Source organism: Cheilinus undulatus, linkage group 1 (genome assembly GCF_018320785.1).
Source record: "Cheilinus undulatus linkage group 1, ASM1832078v1, whole genome shotgun sequence".
NCBI classification, from domain to species: domain Eukaryota; kingdom Metazoa; phylum Chordata; class Actinopteri; order Labriformes; family Labridae; genus Cheilinus; species Cheilinus undulatus.
This window is the reverse complement of record NC_054865.1, coordinates 45,962,570-45,982,451: the sequence shown is the minus strand read 5'-3', so window position 1 is coordinate 45,982,451 and position 19,882 is coordinate 45,962,570. Positions and strand designations below refer to the sequence as shown.

Sequence of the window (19,882 nt, the reverse complement as noted above, 5' to 3'; positions counted from 1 at the left end):
ACAAAGTACTAACATGCATTCACATACAGAAAGTATTCAGACTCCCTTCTCTTTTTCCATGTTATGTTGCAGCCTGATGCTACAGTCAGAGAAAAAAAAAACATTTTTGTTCTCACTGATCTACACTAAACACTCCATCATGACAAAGTGAAAAAAGAATTGTAGAATTTTTCTCTTTTCAAATTTATTATAAATTTAAAAAACTGAAATATCAGATTGAATTTTCCCAAGAGAGCAGTGGCCTTCATAATTCTAAAATGGTAGAAGTCTGGCACAACCAGGACTCTTTCAAGAGCTGGTCACCAGGTCAAACTGAGCAATCAGGGGAGAAGGGCCTTAACAAGAGAGGTGACAAAGAACCTGATGGTCACTCTGACTGAGCTCCAGAGATCCTGTGTGGAGATGGGACAAAGCTCCAGGAGGACAACCATCTCTGCAGCCCCCCCCCCCCCCCAATCTGGGTTTATTGCAAGGTTTTCTAGACAGAGGACTCTCCTCAGTGCAAAACACATGAAAGCCCTCTTAGAGTTTGGAAAGAAGCACCTGAAGCAGTTGGCTGAGTGATCAGCTCTTGGAAGAGTCCATTTTGTGCCAAACTTCTTACCTTTTCAGAATTATGGAGGCCATCAATTCCATCAAACCACTGACAGTGAGGCTGAGATCAACCGCAGACTTGGACTTGCGCACTGGGCGATGGGTTTACTGAGCAAGACAGTGTGGCATTCCTTAGCATGCAGATGAAAGTCAGAGTCCTTCAGTCCTTTGCCCCTCTGCTCTTACTATACTCTTGTGTGGCCTGGACGTTGACTGATGGCCAGTGGTGCCAACCCGTCTCCTTTGTGGCAGCTTCTCTTCGGTGCAATTTTGATATCATTGGCAAGACCGTGAGTCTGATGCAGATGTGCACAGGAAAGCGGGGATATGGTCAGCTGATATGGAAATGCCAGCTGCGCTTTTACAGGCACCTGGCATGCTTTCCCAGGCCTGATCCATCTTACCGATCACCCAGGTCTTCTGAGCAATCCCTCCAAGACGTCCTCATAGGTCATGGCACTTTTTCAGTGGCAGACCCTCGTCTGTGGAACAATCTGCATACCCACAATAGAGGTACAAACACTTGACATTCATTAAAGGCTAAGATCAAATCTAGCTTTTGCATCATTTTTAATACTGCTTAAATCTTTTAGTATTTTGTGCTTTATTTTATTTTCTATGTGTGTTTATTCTTTGCAATGTAATTATGATCTGTCAGTGGTTTTCTGTATTGTTTGGCTGTTTTTACCATGCATTCTTCAGGAAGCACTTTGGTCAGAGGAAAGCTTTTTTTTTTAAATATGCTAAACAGATAAAGTTTACTTACTGACTTACTATGAAGGGAACTACTCTAATAGGCCAAAGTGAAATGAAGAGTTTCAGCCCCAAGAGAAGCAAAATAAAGCCAACAACATGCTTTGCCCTCATTTTTCCCATTTAGATATTTTGATAACACAAGTCTGGTCGGACCCTGAAGCAGTCTGGTTTAAATATTACACACTCTCATGCGTGCACTCCCACACGCACAGACTCTTACAGTCCAAATATGCCAGTCTACTGAGATGCCAGCAACCTGCCATATGACAACCAGGCTGATGAAGATGGGGGTTGGTGTCCTGCCAGCAGAAGCAGTCTGCAGGGAAAGAGTGGCAGACAGACAGCATGTGATGTTGTGACTATCAGATAGGGGCTTCAGGAAGAAAACATGAAGAATGTGGGGCATGAGGAAAACAGGCGTTCAATGTACTCCACTGGGATCAGCTGTGACTCTTCTCTGACATTTGTAGAGTCATGAATTCATAAACCTCACACTGAAACTGACCATAACAAAAAATAAACATTAGAGACTCCCATTCAGAGGATCAACTGCAAACATATAAAGGTATCCTCTTACACAATACAATCAGTTATTTCCTAAACACTTGTTTAAGATAAATTATCAACACTGTATTGTGTGGGGGAAAACCTTGGTTACAACTGGATGAACTGTTTTTTCCATTCATTTTCCATTCCATTCAAATGTTTTCTGCAGGATTCTGATCATCCTGAGTGACGCAGGACATTCACAACCCATTAGGATTCGCGTGTAATCCTTTCAAGTAAGCCAACAGATAAAAATGTATGAATCACCAAACTAGATTTAGAAAGGTCTTACACAGGGACGGGACAATGCTTCACGTAACAGATTTGCTCGGACTAAACCCAAACATCAACAAAAGCAGATTTGAAAAGTGAGATAAAAAGGTTAGCGTAAGAAAGTAGCAGTGAAGAGAGAGACGGAGAGGTGGTGGTGCTGGTGAGTCTGACACACTGAGAAGGCCAAGCCATACACAGAGTAGTCTCCTCCCCTCTCTGGCCTGGCCTATATTAACTGTCCATGGAGCTCCACCTCACAGCCAGAGGCACATGGAGTAGGATAACACTCTGAGAATACATTCACATACCCACACATATACAGGGAGATACAGGAATGCACTGAAACCGTTACACCTGTCAGCCTGTCGGACCTGCTGTGTTGGATTTAAAGTGCAAATTCTACTGGATGGGATATTAATTTTTTCAGCCATGTTGCTGTGGGCTTCTAAGGAGAATTTCAACCTTGGTAAGTTGTAAGAAGTGTCTAATTGTATTAGAAGCAGGCATCAGTGTGACATGGAAGTGTTGTTTATAACTTTTTCTGGTTTTGCCAGAAATTAAAGCAAAAAAAAAGAACAAGATAAATGTTAAAATGGGTCTTGTGATAAAGTGGGCTGCTTGATAAAAATGTTGGATTTGTGCTTAGACACTCAGATGCCCCATAAAGGTAAAAGTGTCACTGAGGAAGAGTTTGAACGCTGGTTTATGTGCATAATTTATACATAACTGAGACCTGGTGTTCCCATGTTTGGTTTGTTTAGAGCCACAGCATTACAGTTAATACGGCACTAATAGCAACTGTAAACGGCGCCCCTGTAATCTCAGCTAAATGACACAGTCGGACATGTTTGACTCAGACTTGATGTCAACTATTTGTCTCATGATGTAACAAGTGCGGCTGCTGTAATGACCCCACTGGAGACACATTATTATTCATTGCTAAATACAAAAAAAGGAAAAGTTTACTTCTCAAAACAATAAGAGTATGAATGCTTTTATAGCCCTGACAGGTAGGGTGAGATACAGGTCAGCCTCACCCTCTGACCTCCATTCATTCATGCACAGCCAGGGGCAATGAGCACTGTAGGCCAAGCAATACCTTATCTATGAATATGATAATATTAACATTAGCTGATGAGAGGAATCGGCGAGTTAAAAGGGGAGACAGAAGCCAGAGATGGTGGAACATGTTATGTAAAGGAAAGTTTGAAGCCGTCTTGCCAAGTTTAAAGATGCAGAGTGGCTTGACGAGGCTGAGAGGTGGGAGTACATCCCTCACAGGGAGGTTCAAAATGTCACAATAGAAAAAAAAGTTGTATTTTTTGAAGTGTCTTAGAGAAAAGAGGGCAGATTTCTTGACCCCAGACTTTTGAAAATAGAAGAAGAATCAAAACTTAGAGTGTGTAGGAAGAGTCTTAACATGTTTTATTTGAATAACATGAATGAGGACATACAAAATCTCAATATAAAGAGCTTGTATTCACCTATTTCCATTTTATAAAAGTAAAAGTTGGCTGGTAAATAAAGAACTAAAAATGTATCCATCTATGTATAGATCAGGTTAGGTTTGGTTAGGTTAGGTTAGGTTAGGTTAGGATACGTTAGATAAAGTCAGATTATGTTAGGTGAGATTAGATGAGTTAGGTTAGGTTTGGTTAGGTTAGGTTAGGTTAGGATACGTTAGATAAGGTCAGATTATGTTAGGTGAGATTAGATGAGTTAGGTTAGGTTTGGTTAGGTTAGGTTAGGTTAGGTTAGGTTAGGTTAGGTTAGGATACGTTAGGTAAAGTCAGATTATGTTAGGTGAGATTGGGTTAAACAAGGTTAGGTTAGGTTAGGTTAGGTAAATTACTTGAAGTTAAGTTATGTGAAGTTACGTGAAGTTAGGTTACTAAAGTTAGGTTACTTCCGTTTCGTTAGGTGAGATTGAGTGAGTTAGGTTAGATCAAATTTGGTTAGGTTAGGTTAGGTTAGGTTAGGTTCAGTTAGGTCAAGTAAGGTTAGGTTAGGTTTGGGTTTGGTGAGATTAGGTTAGGTTGGGTCAGGTTAGGTTAGGTTTCATCAAATTGGGTTGGGTTCAGTTTGGGTTAGTAGAGATTAAGGTAGGTTAGGGTTGGGTTTGGGTTAGGTGAGATTAGGTTAGGTTAGGTTGGGTCAGGTTAGGTTAGGTTTGATCAAATTGGGTTAGGTTAGGTTAGGTAAATTAGGTCAGGTAAGGTTAGGTTAGGTTTGGGTTTGGTGAGATTAGGTTAGGTTGGGTCAGGTCAGGTTAGGTTTGATCAAATTGGGTTAGGTTCGGTTTTGGTTAGTAGAGATTAAGCTAGGTTAGGGTTGGGTTTGGGTTAGGTGAGATTAGGTTAGGTTAGGTTGGGTCAGGTTAGGTTAGGCTATTTACAGTTGTACTTATCATGAGTCAGCCTTTAACATAAACAAAGAGCACTAAACAAGACATTTTGAGGCCATTTGGCAATGGTGCCTTAAAGGTAAAAAAAAAAAAAAGGTTTAAAACAATGTGAGTAAAACTATAAAGTATCAGACAAGAAAAGGAGCCTGAAATAAAAATATCTATCTATCTATCTATCTATCTATCTATCATTTTTGTTGTTTCCCTTTAAAAGCTAATGTATGACATCGAACTATTACATAACGAGGTTTTGGGAACTGACATATCTGAGGATATGTTTATAATATATTCTGCTAAAATAAGACTACTTTGAAAGGGTTTGCGTGTATTTACTAAGTATGCCCCTCTCTGAAAACCCCAACTGTAAGTCGTTTTCTGAGTGTGTCGCATCCCTCTCAGTCCGCATGCAGTCCCTGCTGTTCCTCCATCGCAGAGCCCATCCCGGCCTGTGAGAGGCATCTGCATTCTTGGGCACATGGGTTCCCACATGGTCTGTCTGCGGATGCTGATGTAGACTCTGTTGCGGCTGTGATGCTGCTGCCTGCTCGCCCATCCATTCCATTCAGAGCAGCATCCACACGGAGAGAGGACCATGCAGGCGCTGCAGGCTGTGGGAAAACTAACTGCGGTCCAAACAGGGGGTTCTGAGAGCACCGTTTCTTGATTTCTTTGTTTTGATCGGGGTGTGTAAGCCTCGTGGAGGTCAGGACCACGAAAGAGAAACACCCTGCGCATCACGTTTGCCAGATGGATATTTTTTAATCTGTAAGCCGCAGTGAGTGAACTGTCCCAGCAATGACTTTTTTCCACTGGCACTGTTCATGCGTGCCATAATCTGAAAACAACGTTAATTCCCGTTAATTCCCATCAAAAACAAATAGGCTGAGGAAAAACAGAAAACATCTGAAGAAGAAAACGAAAAACAAGAACGGATGGATGGGAAATAGGATCAAAACAGTCCTGTTGCGATTGTTTTCTTTACCAAATTTGTGCCCTACGAAACATTGACACACATTACAAAATTCAGGTAAGAGATTAACTGTCATTTAATGAGATTTAAGCGTGTTCTTATTTTACCTCTCTCCTTGGGTCGGCATAACGAGGACACAAACTTCCCTCTGTCCCTTGACATGATTCTTTGATTCAAAAGACTTTTAAGGAGTCAAAATTGAACCAATGAAAACTAAAACAAAACCCAGCTTTGACCTCCTTTTCCTTGCCCTACGTGTTTTTACAAGTATCCTTAGTGTTAAATGTTTAGAAAAACGTGACCCAAGTTTGCAGCTGCGTTTGAACTTTGTGTTACGCATCGTCGTAAAGATGTTTATAGCTGTTAACTGGAAGCACAGTTGTGGTTTGATTGTTGTCCGTTAATCTGTTCTAATCTATTACTTTGGATTTTGAATCTACCGCTGTCATGTGACCCCATACTTCAAACACATGTTTTGAATGAATTCCTGCTGCTTTCAGGTGCTGCCTCGAAGCTCGAACATATTTCCATATTGCGCTCGGTGACTTAGAGCCACAGGCTCTGACAGTTTTGATCAAAACACAGCACAGAAACAGCTCAAAATGTGCACTTCTTTGTTATTTCTTTATCTGTTTTCAATTTTAATTAATACGTACACCCCTAGATAGAGTCATAAAACATCTACAAACATTTAAAGGGCTAACATGAAATTAGCAAAGCCGTCTTTATTCTCCCAGTTTCATACATGAGGTTGTTGATTGTAAGATAATCAGGGAATGGAGTGTGAGGGGTGAGGGATGGAGGAATGTATGAAAAAATGTAAAATGTGAATTTAAAATGTCACCACAAAGAGAATGTTTTCCCTACGTATAATAATTTCGTCCCGTCAAAGGGATATTTTTTATAAAATTATGTAGGGTTATGTATTCTATGGCTCTACTTTGCTGTTAACTGCTCCTATATCCCCAATAATAAATTAAATTGATGCAAAAGTTTCTTAAGATCATATTTAACAAAAATCGAATTATCTGCCGTGTTGGCTCATTAATATATAGGATACCAACTTTTTTTTAATTACCAAAGAAATTCATAAATGATAAATACACAAATGAAAATGAATGAATGATACAACGCATGGTAATAATAATAACAATAATAACAATAATAATAATAATAATAATAATAATAATAATAATAATAATAAAAAATTCCCGAATTCATAACGATAGACCACAAGAATTTGTAGCCACTTTTGTATGGGCCTCATATGCTACAAGTCCGCATAACTACCAATCAATTATGGCAACCCTGAAGGGCTCTCACCATAGTTGGAGTATTTCCGATAGGCCATGAAGCAGCCTCGTGACGTCACACTCCCTTTCATAGGGCTGCCCAGCCTCAATGGCGATTGCAACAGATCCGCTGAGGTCGGTGGCGGAGCGCAGTCAAACCTGCTCTAGGTTTGATTAAAGATATAATAAACCTAATGCGACGAATAAGGACTGTAAGTAAACTCTCATTTATCGATTTTATTGTCCTCGTTGACATCTTGTGTCCGTTAACCGTGTTTTCTGGATCATTTTTGTGGTTTAAGCGTTAACGGCTTTGTGCTGCTTAGCGCGAGGCAAGCTGTTTCCACGTAGTCAGAAGCCTCCGCCAACAACGAGCCCTTTGTTCGTGCCATCAGTGGGTTTCACCTCTGTTTTGTTCGTGAAATTTATCAAATGGATATCCTACTGTGGTTATTGTTTTCATTTTATAATATAGTGACTGTGTGTGTTTACTGGTGGCACCGATAAAGGTATAAATAAGATCCCAAGTCGACGGAGGTCTGTCTATAGCGTTGCCGTTATGCTTCCATTCTTGGCTCTTTCCGCCAGCCAGTCAGACCGGGTGAAGGCCAAAAATAGGCGCAAAAACATATGAATGGCTAAAAAAGGATAGATTTGACACAGAAATACATTTTATGTGAATATTATACATTGGTAACGTATTTAAGACCCCTCGGGTTTGTCTAAATTTCACCGATACCGTGAAACCGGACTAGCAAGCGCTTAATTCGGGCGGGGGAGGGTTGGTTTCCATTAGACTCCACGTTTACAGGAAAGCCGGTGAATAATGCGGCTGGTTGTTTTTTTTACTTCTGTTAAATCCCCAAAGTATTTTAATCTTAATGAGGGCAAGGTATAACAAAAAATGTGTTGAACGGGTTTTTTAATTTGGCATAAGCCCCCTTAAACGATGGACGATAGACTAATTTTCTTATTTGGCTTCATAAATATATGCCTTATCATCTTAATTATTTATCTTCTTTTCTCTTTTGTGTCTTTTAGGTTATACCCAAGTAAAATGGAGGATAGTTTTGATTGCGACTGTGGCGAACTTGAGCCACCTGATCATTGAGGGTCAATCATTTCTTTGAAGACTTTAAGGCCAGACTCATTTCAGTTTTCTACATTGGGTTACTTGATAGGAAGATAACAAAATCATTAATATTTAAAAAAAAAAAAAAAAGACAAAAAACAGTGCATTAAGGCACACTTTACATGAAACTGCTCAGGACCAGTCATACACTGAATGTATCTGCACTGTAAGGATGCAACTACATGCTTTTATAGTTAAAAATAGTATCAGTGCTTTTTAATTGGCCTCATTCCAATCCATTCCATTGCAGTGTGAAAACAGTGTACTATATATCAGATAGGATTTACAGAGGAATTGAATATAAAGTTTCCTCTCCTTATTCAAAATGAAAAGAGAGATGGATTACACAGTTGTGCCCCACATTTGACAGTGACAGTCAAACAGGGGGGACAGGGTAGTCATCTGTACAGGGGTCAGTTAGCTCAGCCTCTGAAGCAGTAGGGGAATTGTCACACAAATTCCTGTGTTATTGTTAAAATTGGATTTACAGCAGGCCAGAGACCAAACGTTATAGATAGCAGAAGCCTGGTCCATAAAAGGCAAAACTAGTCAATATGGCGGAGAAGTTTGAGTCCCTGATGAATATCCATGGCTTTGACCTGGGTTCTCGCTACATGGACTTAAAGCCTCTTGGCTATGGAGGGAACGGCCTGGTGTTCTCAGCAGTTGACACCGACTGTGACAAGCGTGTAGCTGTGAAGAAAATCATCTTAACCGACCCCCAGAGTGTGAAACATGCCCTACGGGAAATCAAGATTATCAGACGCCTCGACCACGACAACATTGTCAAGGTAAGTGTGCTCAAAGTTGTCTTTTGTTGAAAAATGTGGTATAGATGTCCAGTTTTGAAACCGTTAAATCCTCACTCCTTTTTTCTTTGTCTTTAGGTGTTTGAGACACTGGGGCCTAACGGTCGCAGGCTAACAGAGGACGTGGTGTCTCTGACAGAGGTCAACTCTGTCTACATTGTACAAGAGTATATGGAGACTGACCTGTGTCAGCTGCTGGAGAGGGGCCTCCTGTCTGAGGGCCATGCCAGGCTCTTCATGTACCAGCTCCTCAGGGGCCTTAAGTATATCCATTCTGCCAATGTGCTGCACCGAGACCTCAAGCCTGCCAACCTGTTTGTTAACACAGAGGACCTGGTGCTGAAGATCGGGGATTTTGGGCTGGCCCGCATCATGGACCCCCATTACTCTCACAAGGTAGGACCAGTTTTAAAGTAGATGATCCTGTTAATCTGGTCATTTTTCAGGAGTGAAAACAAAACTGCTGTATTGGTTCTATGTAGTTTCAAGATAGACTGTTTGAGCTATGACAGGAGCTTGTTGATTGTTTTCATACTTTGTGCCCCCAAAGATAAGCGCTTTGTTGCTTCGACACGTGATGTTTAGGTTATTGCCCAGTAATGCACTGCTCCCTGGGGTGACGTAGTTTCACAGCAGGAAGTAAACAAGCTGGGGATGTGGTTCCTTGAGGTAACGCCTCTGTTTCCCTTGTCAGAATTGAGGCTGTGGAAAGCTCAACCTTGGGATCTTTTGTTTTCCACTCAATTGTATACAGCTTGAAGTGGGAAAAAAGCTCAGTTCTAGGTCTAAATTTAAAAATGAGTGGGTTTGTGTTATAAAAAGATGAAGATAATCCACACTCCCAGGTGGGAAAAAACAGCAAATGTGTTCATGTAGCTGGCACTTCAGTCTTGAGCTTTCTTCAGCCTTTATCATAATGTTCAAAGCTCTAGGCTGCTGCAGATCCATTATAGACCTGCTGCATTGACACACGTAAAGAGTTATTTATATCAGTCTGCATGACTTCCCTCTCTGTCATTTGTAGGAGATAATTCTTCTATTTTCATGCCTACAGGTTTTATAATTAGGAAAACGGGGTCTCAGAGAAGGCTGTTTGCTGTACTATTACAAGCTTTTCATTTGTTCCACATCTGATGCCAGCAACATGTAAACATAGGCATTAAAAAACAGATGTTAACTCACCAAATGTTCAATATACACATGTTAATCTTCCTTATAAACCTGTTTTGTTTGTGAAGCCGTGTAATGGTGCAATAAAGTCTTTTATCTTAGGAGAACAGTATGGATTAGCTTGTGTAATTGTAGCCAGGTGGAAGGTCTGTATTGCCCTTGTCTCTTTCTGTCACCCTATAAAGGGATGAGGAAATTCCAGTCTAAGGCCATATGGTGGTTCGGTGTGAGGGAATCTTGTTCGGGAAATCTCCCTCCCTCCCACACTGTAGCTGCTGCATCTTCTTAGAGCACCCAGGCAGTCAGATGCTTACACGTGTCTCAGATTAGTCATCGGACAGTCTGAAGAGGGCTCACGTGATGTGATTCCTCTGGCAAACACAGCCTCATTCATATCCCTGACCACATCCAGGAGGACAAGGGACATCATACATTTTCCTTGAGAAAGACATGCACACTCTTGTTTACCACTTGTTGCAGTTTGCACCCACTGCTACTACTACTAGTACTATGCTTCTGTAGTCAATCACATTTTTAGCTGTGACTTCTATATTCTCATATGAGTCATATCTGTGGTTGAGACAATGGTTGTCTCTCAGGAAGCGGAAGGCGAGGCCTCTTGTTTGCTGGGAATAAGGAGTTTGTCAGACAGTTCAGTAGCAGAAGTAACCCACCAGATGTAACTGCCCTCCTCCCCTGCAGCAGGGTTTTCCATGTGGGTCATTTTCCTTTATATAAGCAATTTTTTCCTGATGGGGAAACATGAAGGCTAGGGGGTGTTAAAATGCGGCTTGTTTGGGGTCAACTCTCTTGTGTTTGACTTTTTACTGTTGTAGTGCTGCAGCTGCTGAGTTTTTGTCAAGGATACAAACGCTGTAGGCACTAGCTTTAAAAGGCTTTTGACCCTGTTCTCCTTTTTAAACTGCTTGTGTATGCCTCTGTCTAACAAAGTAGAAATGTCATTGAAGAGATGTTTTGATGTTTTTTCTTCATCCTAGTAGTTTTTTACATCTGTCTTGGTGAATTGGCAAATTCAGATTAGAGTTTAGAAGCCAGGATGAGTACAGAGAGTGTACAAATGTTTTAATCAGCCTTTATGGATGTGAAATGATTGCTGTCATTGTGTAGCCTGGTTTCATAAGTTCATAAGAATATCAGTGTTGCACAGTAATTATGTATATTATGTTGCACAGTAATTACTTGAGTACCAAAACTATGGTAAAATCCCATCCATAATAATCATTATCTACTTTCATCAAAATAATCATGATTATGATTTTTACCATAATAGAGAAGCTCTTTTAAGCAGTAGCCTTTTGTTAATGAAACATAATGGATTATTTGGGATCATTTCTTCTTTGCCACTCCAAAACAATAGGTGATGGCAGCTACCTTAGAAAATGTATATAGCGGCAAAGATGCAAACTGTTCCTTAGAGGAGCACAATGTATTACACTTTAAATTCCCACGTTTTAGAACTGTTAGAAATATTTTATTTATTCTTTTTTTCCTGGATTATAATTTCTAGTCATAGATCGGTACAGAGGCTGGCCTACTTGCTGAAACCCAGACCTGCATTGCAGGTTGTATCAGGGACATTTCGTATACTGGTATCAATACTGGAACAGCTCTAACCCTAACCCACGTGGTCTTTTCCCTCTATATAAGCAGTTTTTCCTGATGGAGAAACATGCTGGCTGTCTGAAAGCTGCTCTTATGGGGTCAGCTCTTTTTTTGTCTGCCATAGTACTGAAGCAGACAACTACTGCTGAGTTTTTTTTTTTTCTCAAGGATAAAGACACTGTAGGCACACTGACTCTAATAGGCTTGACCCTGCTCTCCTTTCCAAACTGTGCTGCTGTTTCTGTCTCTGCTATGATAACAATCAGGGTTTGGTGGGGGAGGGAGGCAGGGCTTTGACGCCTCAACCAGCCACTTTTACATGACACCACCTATAGTGCTGTTGCAGAGTGTTTGCTGTCTGGTGTCATATACCAAATGAGGCTTGTGTGAAAATGAACCCATCACCCTCACATGACACTATGGTGCCCAGTGGAGTGTGGAGACTTAGAAAAGCAGTTGATTTCATTGGGAGCAGAATCACTGTGGGCAAATTTGCTTTCACAATCAACCTCTCTTTAAGCAGACTGGGTGAGCCGGGGCAGCTGGGTGGCTGAGTGCATGTTATTTGAATATCATCGCTTCTAAATAAAGAAGCGTCCTCTGCCAATGAAGCCATGTCTCTGGCGTTGATTCAGTAATGAGGTCTTTAGATTCATGCATCTGTGATGAAGCTCAAAGTATTTGCTCCACCTTTCTTCCTCCCACTGTCTTTCTTTTTCTGTCCTTTCGGTGAGAAAAACCACCACCTCTCGTGATGCCCCGTGGACTTTTATTAATCCCAAGTGGCTTTATGCTGTATGTAGCCTGCCAAGAATACCCATGCATATGTGCTGTCTCTCCATTGTTGTGAGAAAACCAGTTGTTTCTGCCTGTGTGAACCGCGAGGCCAACCCTCGTGGTGGCTCAGGATCAAGAATGAGAAGAATTCACGTGCACTCATCCAGCTTCTCCAACCCTGAGTCCCCTCATTTTCCCAGCCAGCTCTTTGTCTCAATGTGGGAACCAGTGAAACGCTGTGTTCATTTGTACACCCTGACCTGCCTTAAAAACAGGACATAGTTTGGATTTATACTAGATATATGGAACATATGAAAATATTGTCTGTTCACATTTTAATAAGTTCAAGTAGTTTGATAAAAGTAAATGTGTTAAGCTGTTCAATGCCTGGTCTTGTGTCTGTTTGTGGTTCAACATTAAGTCAGTCATGTGTGATTTTTTTGGAGAGGTAACAACCCAAAAGCTTTTGAGGAATGCTATAAGAAAAGGGGGTGGGGTGATGGTGAAAGGTTCAGAGAGGTTCCTTCACTCACACAGGAATACTTCAAAAACACACACGTGAAGAGCACACACATTTGACCTAATTATTTTGACAGTAACAGGCTTGTCTAGCCCCCCCACGCATGATCTCACAATGTGGTTTTAATTCATTTCAGATGGACAGTTTCAGTTACCACCCAAGCCTAAAATATATCTTCTGTGACTTTAAGCTAGTTTTCATCTTCAGATTGCATTGTTTGCCAAAGCAACAGTCCACAACACAAGATTGTTCATTAATTAGGTGACCAAAAAAGCAAGATTCTTACCAACATTGCAAAGCAGATGGATCGCTGGAGCAGGTTTGTCTGGTACAACATCACCGAGTTCCGTGTTGTGTGGAGGGGAAAAAAGTCTTGGAAGAAACAGAAAGCTCATGCAACACCTTGTAGTTTGGAGATCAACTTTAAAGCAGGTGAATTAGTCAGATGTGATGTCTGTCATCAGTCAGATCCATCTTGCAGAGCTCCATTCTGCAGCGATTGTGCGGGGTATGAGACTGGACCAGTTTGCATGATCTTAGGAGAGAAGGGCAGTAGCTGCGAGTGGGGTTTAGTTGTACTGGAAGCTGGTAGCAATGGCTGCCACTGGTGAAGTGTTTAGCTTTGACAGATGAAACAGTCTTTCTGGCATGTCAGGTTAGATTATTACATTTCTTAAGCTGGAAATGGAAATGTTTGCCAATTTGTTTTTGTAGAGTCACCAAAAGACTTTATGGATTATCAGAACATTTGTTATTTTACTTCTTTCAATCAGTTCAGCGATGCAGATCTAGTATATTCATCATCCTCATTAGCCAAGCATGACTTATGTTGATCAGCTGCAGACTGTATAGAAGAAATGCTTCATCCATATGCCTAACGTGTCAGACTGCTGTGAAAGCTCCACTTAGCCTGCTATTTACAGCTCAGTGGTTTGTCCGTGAAAGGATTCACGTGTGTGTGGGTGGGTTTGACTAAAATACATTCAGTGTCTGCAAAGAAATGTCTCTTTTAGTCTTCAGTCAACACAGCTTCTGTGAATAAGCAAAGCACCACTCTCCACCTTTAATTACATTTGGTCAGAGCTGCTGAAACTTGCTGTGACTAAAAGGCAGCCTGACACACTGATGGGGTCTCTGAATCATTAAATGTCACACTGGTCTGATCTAGATCAGGTGGTTGAGTTATTCGCCCACTGTTGCCTGTGGTGCTGCAATGGCTGCTGCTTTGATGTCTGTGTGTCTGCACTTGTAGGGAACACTTGAGTTAAAGTAAAAATGGTTAAGTCAAAGTTAAACTCCAGTTAAAGTGTTTAGCTTGTGCACATTTTGCCCTTCGCTGGAATGCAAACTCTGACCGTCTCCTTTTTAGTTCAGAGTCCATCGCAATTGTCCTTACGTAATGACCTGACACTCTTTCCAGCTAATCTAATCCACAAATCTGTCGCAATACTCTGCCAGGCTGGTTGCATTTATTTCCTTATGATAACCACATTCTCACAGGTCAGATAAAATGAGTGGGTGTTTCTCAGAGCAGGTGCTGGAGAGGCTTGCACGTTTCAGTCAGTAGGTTAGCCATGACCTGCATGTGAGTTACAACGTTGTAATTCCTCTCAACCTCCTTACAAGCCTCTTGTTGAAAGCCACTGCTGCACTTAGACAAACAGATTAGCTAGAGGTTGGTGTCCTATCTACAGTCAACATGGTGTGCCATTTACAGGCCCATCAAAACAAGAGCGTACAGGCTGAGGTGATAAACTCCAGTATAGAGTGACATCAAGCATACGTGCCTAACTTGGGGCCGAAATAGGAGTCCAGCTCAGCGGTGGGACAACCATTTTGGCCTCACCACAAACGACCGCTGAGTGTTGAGGAGAGTGAGGCCACTGAGGGGGTTGTTTTATCACATCCCCTCCCCCAGTATGCACAAACACAGGTCAGTTCTCTTTGTGTCCAGTGGCCATCGTCCTGAGAATAGTCAGGGACTGTTTGAGAGCAGATTGGTGTCACTGGTGTGTCATTGGTGAGTGGAGTGTGTGGCAGCAGGGGATTATCCTGCTCTCTCATACTGCTGACAGGGCCCGCACGTGTCCGATCTCCCCCCTTTCATCTATCTTTTTCTCTCTGGGGTCTTTGTCTCCTCGCTGGGCTGTGTACGTGACCAGCACAGAGCAGGTCCGTGAAGGAGAAGGCACGGGGAGTGGGTCATGGGGTTCAACATGGACCAGCAGGCATGGTGTGATCACTAGACTCGTGTTGAACAGCGGTGTGGAATGGCAAACATAAGGGCACATGAAAAAAAGTACTACATTTTTTTTCATATCTGGGGGAAACCGCAGATTTTCCAGCCTCTTAGCTGGGAACTGACCAAACATTCAGACTTAACAGCTCATAAATAAAGCTTTTATTTGTTATGTTAAAATATTAAGAATCTTAATCTGTTTTTGCTGTACTTTCAAAATTGTTTTTCTCCTATTAAATATTCCTCATCTTTTCTCTCACAGGGCCATCTCTCTGAAGGTCTTGTTACCAAGTGGTACAGGTCTCCTCGCCTGCTGCTCTCTCCTAACAACTACACCAAAGCCATCGATATGTGGGCTGCGGGCTGCATCTTTGCTGAGATGCTGACTGGGAAAACCCTCTTTGCTGGTAAATGTTGACTCAGTTTCTTACCTGTGACTCATAATAGCACCTCATATGTAAATTTACTTGGCAATAATCTTTACAGAAGGCTGGGTCACTCTTATGAGGTGAATATTAAAGCACGGATCCAATGAGATGTATTTTAATCTTGAATGGATGTGTATTTGTTTGGATCAGACAAGCCCTGAGTCAGTCTGCTTCTGTCGCTCTCGTTGCCCTCCTTTCAAATCTATGTGAGCGAGCTCTGACTGACTGCTCTGTTTGTTGAAACTGCCTTGAGCTGAGCACAGGGCAAATAACATCCCAGTTCTCATGATCCGCTGTGCTCAGCCCTGCTCAAAACAAACTAACTCAGTCATGCCGACGCTGAACGTTGTGTAACTCTTCTAAGAAAAGCGCCCGGTGTTTGTCCGTCTGCTCTTTCAGGAGCCCACGAATTGGAGCAGATGCAGCTGATACTGGAGTCCATCCCTGTGCTGCGAGAGGAGGACCGACAGGAGCTCCACAGCGTCATCCCTGTCTTCATCCGTAACGACATGTCCTCACCTCACACACCGCTTGCCAAGCTGCTGCCTGATGTCAGTCCCCAAGGTGAGTACCAATTTTATTTACATAGAGGTGCTCAACAGGATTGTAAAGTACTGTCATAGATGCAGACTCACCCTAAGGGTCAGGGTCACGCGTCTCATACGTCACTGTGGTGTTTCCTACCTGATAATCTCATTGTCTTCTCTATCTGCAGCCTTGGATTTCCTGGAGAAGATCCTGACATTTAACCCCATGGATCGTTTGACTGCAGAGGAGGCCCTGGCCCACCCCTATATGGCTGACTACTCCTTCCCCCTAGACGAGCCTATCTCTCTGCACCCCTTCCACATTGAGGACGAAGTAGATGATATCCTGCTCATGGACCAGAGCCACAGCCACACCTGGGACAGGTACTTATCCCCTCTCAGTAGGGTTATCATGATACCAGAACCTTGAAATTAGGGCTGTCAAAAGATTAAACATTCTAATCATAATTAATCTCAGAAGCATGTGTTTAATCGCAATTATTAAAAAAATTTGTGCCATAGTTGTTGACCTTAATTAATCACAATGAATGAGAAAAATATGAGGTTTCCTTTGAATCTGTGTAGATATGGTTTCATCAATTTAGTACATGAGGTATCAAAGTATCACACTATTGTAAATCTTGGCTACCTTGCTTCTAAAACTGTCTCTGTGTCCAGCCTTAGACAGGTTCTTTATAATTGTAGTGTTGCCTCTGGTAATTTCCTCCCATGACTTGAGTTTCAGTGGAGAATTGTTTGCTCTGTTCCCAAAAGTAGTCATTCTTTGGATATGCAGATTACGTAACAAGAAAAAGAACTGTTTTAATGGTTTGTTTGCATAGTAAGATTCTTTGCTGGTGTGTTTCTGCATTTTCTGCAACCGTGTTAAGTATCTTTGTCAATCTCTTTTAGGTATCATGAGAGCCAGCTGTCAGAGGCTGACTGGCATTTGCACAGCACCCACGACCCAGACGAGGTACAGGTTGACCCAAGGGCTCTCTCTGATGTAACAGACGAGGAGGAAGTTCAGGTATGATGAAATTTTGACATCAGAATCACTGTTCTCATGTTAATCTGTTTCTTCTCTTGCTTAAAAAATATTTAAGGTTTATGGTGAAGAATTGTATAAAAATGTTTATTTCTGAATGAAGAAAGCATAGACTAACTGTTGTATCAGTTTACAAAGATAACACACAACATTTGGAATTGGTAAATGTCTGGTTTTTAAGGCTATTTTCTGTGTGCAGTCAGACAACATGCTTACTTCTTTCTAATTCAAATGTTCCATTTGATGAGATTAGAGTCTAAATGGTTGTATGGTCTGTTACCAGGTGGATCCTCGTAAATATGTTGATGGAGATCGGGAGAAGTTCCTGGATGAGCCGTCCTACGACTACTCCACCATGTTCCTGCCAGAGCGTTCCTGGCAGGATGACGACCACCATGAGAACAAATACTGTGACCTGCAGTGCAGCCACACCTGTAACTACAAGGCTGTGTCGCCCTCCTACCTGGACAACCTCATATGGCGAGACAGTGAAGTCAACCACTACTATGAGCCCAAGCTCATCATCGACCTCTCCAACTGGAAGGAGCAGCAGAGCAAGGAGAAGGCCGACCGCAAAGCAAAGAGCAAGTGTGAGAAGAATGGGCTTGTGAAGGCCCAGATTGCTCTGCAGGAAGCCGAGAAGACCCAGAGTCCAGCGGAGAAGGACAGAGAGCAGGAGAAACATCAGACAGAGAAGCCTCAAAGCCAGCAGAACCAGGGCTTCGACTTTGACTCCTTCATCGCCAGCACCATCAAACTGAGCCTGCAGCCTGAGCCCTGTCAGGAGGCTGCCCTGCTCAACGAGGTGGGCCTCCTGAATGAGCTCAACTCATCCGTTTCCCAGCTGGAGGCCCCCCGCTCCGGCTCCATGTCTAAGTCAATAAGTCAGGAGAAGGAGGAGAAGTGCCTGGTAAACCTCGCCCAGTTAGGCGGAGGCGGGCTGGGGGTCGTCAGTGGGGACAGTGTCCGGCCCGCTCAGCCCTGGGAGGGCTTCGGCTCCGGGGAGAGAATCAGCGAGAACGGCTGCCTCATAGATGAAGTGTGCTGGGACACTCGCAAGGAGGACCACTTCCAGAAAGAGAGCACTTACACCAGCTACCTGGACCGCCTGTTCAGCCGGAAGGAAGAGGTGGTCGCAGAAACTGTGGCTGCCACGGAGACAGAGCCCTCGGAGGTGAAAGAGCTGGAGGAGAGCTTCCTCTGCAGGAACACAGAGATTGTGCTCAACATGCAGCTGGACGCTCTGGCCCTGCCCGGCTTTGACAGCACGGATGACTTGCCTCTAAAATCCATCCAGGCGTCACTCACCCCCTGCGCTGTCAAATGTTCGCCACAGATCGCCCACAAAACATACAGCAGCATCTTCAAACATCTTAATTAAAAAAAATACAGTACATCCTCCCTTACAGTGCAAAAACTAGGCAGTTTTTTATGTTCTTTTTTAAATGACATGGTATATTATTGTACTTGAATCATTTCATACCTTTTTTTATTATGGTTACTTTTAATTTTGTTTTTTAAGAGTTGAGGGTTGGTTTATTATATATAAAGAGTTTTGGTCATCACTCTGAGCCTTTATCACCAGGCCTTCATGGGTTAATGTCTACGCCCTCATTGCTAAACTGGCATGTCACTCGCACACTTAAAGTACTGTAGACAAACAGAATTATCTGGAGAAATAGATGGAAGAAAGGAAAGAGTTCTGATGTAGGAGATGGAGTTTGGCTGTTTGGGTGTGACATAAGGAAGGATGGTAGACGCTAACATTGCTGTAGGCATTTTAAGTGCTTTCAAACAATCTTTCCTGGGATGGGATACAAGAAAAAGGGGGGGGTGGGATGTCCTTTTTTTAAGAAAATGTTTGACATTTTGTTTTTCCCTGGAGAAAGCTTCCTTAAAAACCCTTTCATACTGTAAATCTGACACATGATGCCAGCAGCAACCATTATCGTAGGCGTTAATGTAAATGTGTTATCTACCTCAAGGTAACAGCCGCGAGAGACACTCGAAGCCGCACTAGTGCTTTACACACATGACCATCCTCATGCCATGAAATGAAGTGGTCGCGTAGATGAAATCTGTCTCACTTTAGCATTTAACATAGTGAGGTGTTTCAGTAATCATTATTTATTTCTAGCAGATGTGCGATATTTATTTTATCAGAAATGTGTTATTTCAATGTGATTATTGAAGATCGAGGAGTTGGACAGACTTCCAGTTTCATTTCGGCACTATATGGGTGTGTAAGTGTTCCTTTGTTTTACGGTAGGATGCAAATTCATCTGTTTTGTTTGAGAAAGAGCTGAGGCTTTCCGTTTTCCACCAATACTGTCCAAATGGATATCATTTTTTGTTTATTTTGTTTTTTATTTATAGGTGCGTTCTGTCTTTAGTGAAAAAAACTGCTTTATGGTTTAAAGAAGCGCCTAAAGTCTTAATTTTTTATCTAAATGTAATGTAAAAAATGCGTGCATGGAGGCAGGAGAAAGGTACATTTAAAGTAAAGTTAATGGTGAGTATAATGTACGTCAGTTTTAATTGTACGTTTTTGTTAAATTTCTATGTACTTTTTCCAGGCAAGCATGATGAATTAGGTTAAGGTGTAGCATGTAGAACACTTATGGACTTTTTTTGTAATCATTGGTTCCCCTGTTCTACAAAATATCTCAAAATAAAATTACTGGCAAAGAGTTTGGCCGTTGTGTTTTTTTTGTTTTGTTTTTTGTTTTGTTTTTTCTTGGTTTGGGGTGGCGTTATGAGCTGTGGTGGTTTTG

General features: G+C 42.1%; 1 protein-coding gene across 3 annotated transcripts; it reads left to right on the top strand.

The window, feature by feature from the left end:
- Positions 1 to 2,431: 2,431 nt before the first annotated feature.
- On the top strand, positions 2,432 to 19,798 carry mapk6 (mitogen-activated protein kinase 6). 3 transcript variants are annotated; one of them, XM_041794882.1, is made up of 8 exons: positions 2,432 to 2,635; positions 7,877 to 8,758; positions 8,855 to 9,172; positions 15,368 to 15,512; positions 15,933 to 16,097; positions 16,249 to 16,444; positions 16,973 to 17,090; positions 17,392 to 19,798. In XM_041794882.1, the coding sequence occupies exons 2-8, from the start codon at positions 8,522 to 8,524 to the stop codon at positions 18,487 to 18,489; spliced, it is 2,277 nt and encodes a 758-aa protein (XP_041650816.1). In that variant the 5' UTR covers positions 2,432 to 2,635; positions 7,877 to 8,521; the 3' UTR covers positions 18,490 to 19,798. The 3 variants fall into 3 exon arrangements, with proteins under 3 accessions (XP_041650816.1, XP_041650824.1, XP_041650808.1); XM_041794890.1 differs by lacking the exon at positions 2,432 to 2,635 and adding an exon at positions 5,074 to 5,600; XM_041794874.1 differs by lacking the exon at positions 2,432 to 2,635 and adding an exon at positions 6,903 to 7,047.
- The last annotated feature ends 84 nt before the right edge of the window (positions 19,799 to 19,882 follow it).

Excerpts from the sequence above, each read along its gene's own strand:
- mapk6 (XM_041794882.1), top strand. The coding sequence starts at position 8,522 with ATGGCGGAGAAGTTTGAGTCCCTGATGAATATCCATGGCTTTGACCTG. Across the intron at positions 8,759-8,854 it reads ACCACGACAACATTGTCAAG|GTGTTTGAGACACTGGGGCC; the intron begins GTAAGTGTGCTC and ends CTTTGTCTTTAG. Across the intron at positions 16,098-16,248 it reads GCCTGATGTCAGTCCCCAAG|CCTTGGATTTCCTGGAGAAG; the intron begins GTGAGTACCAAT and ends CTCTATCTGCAG.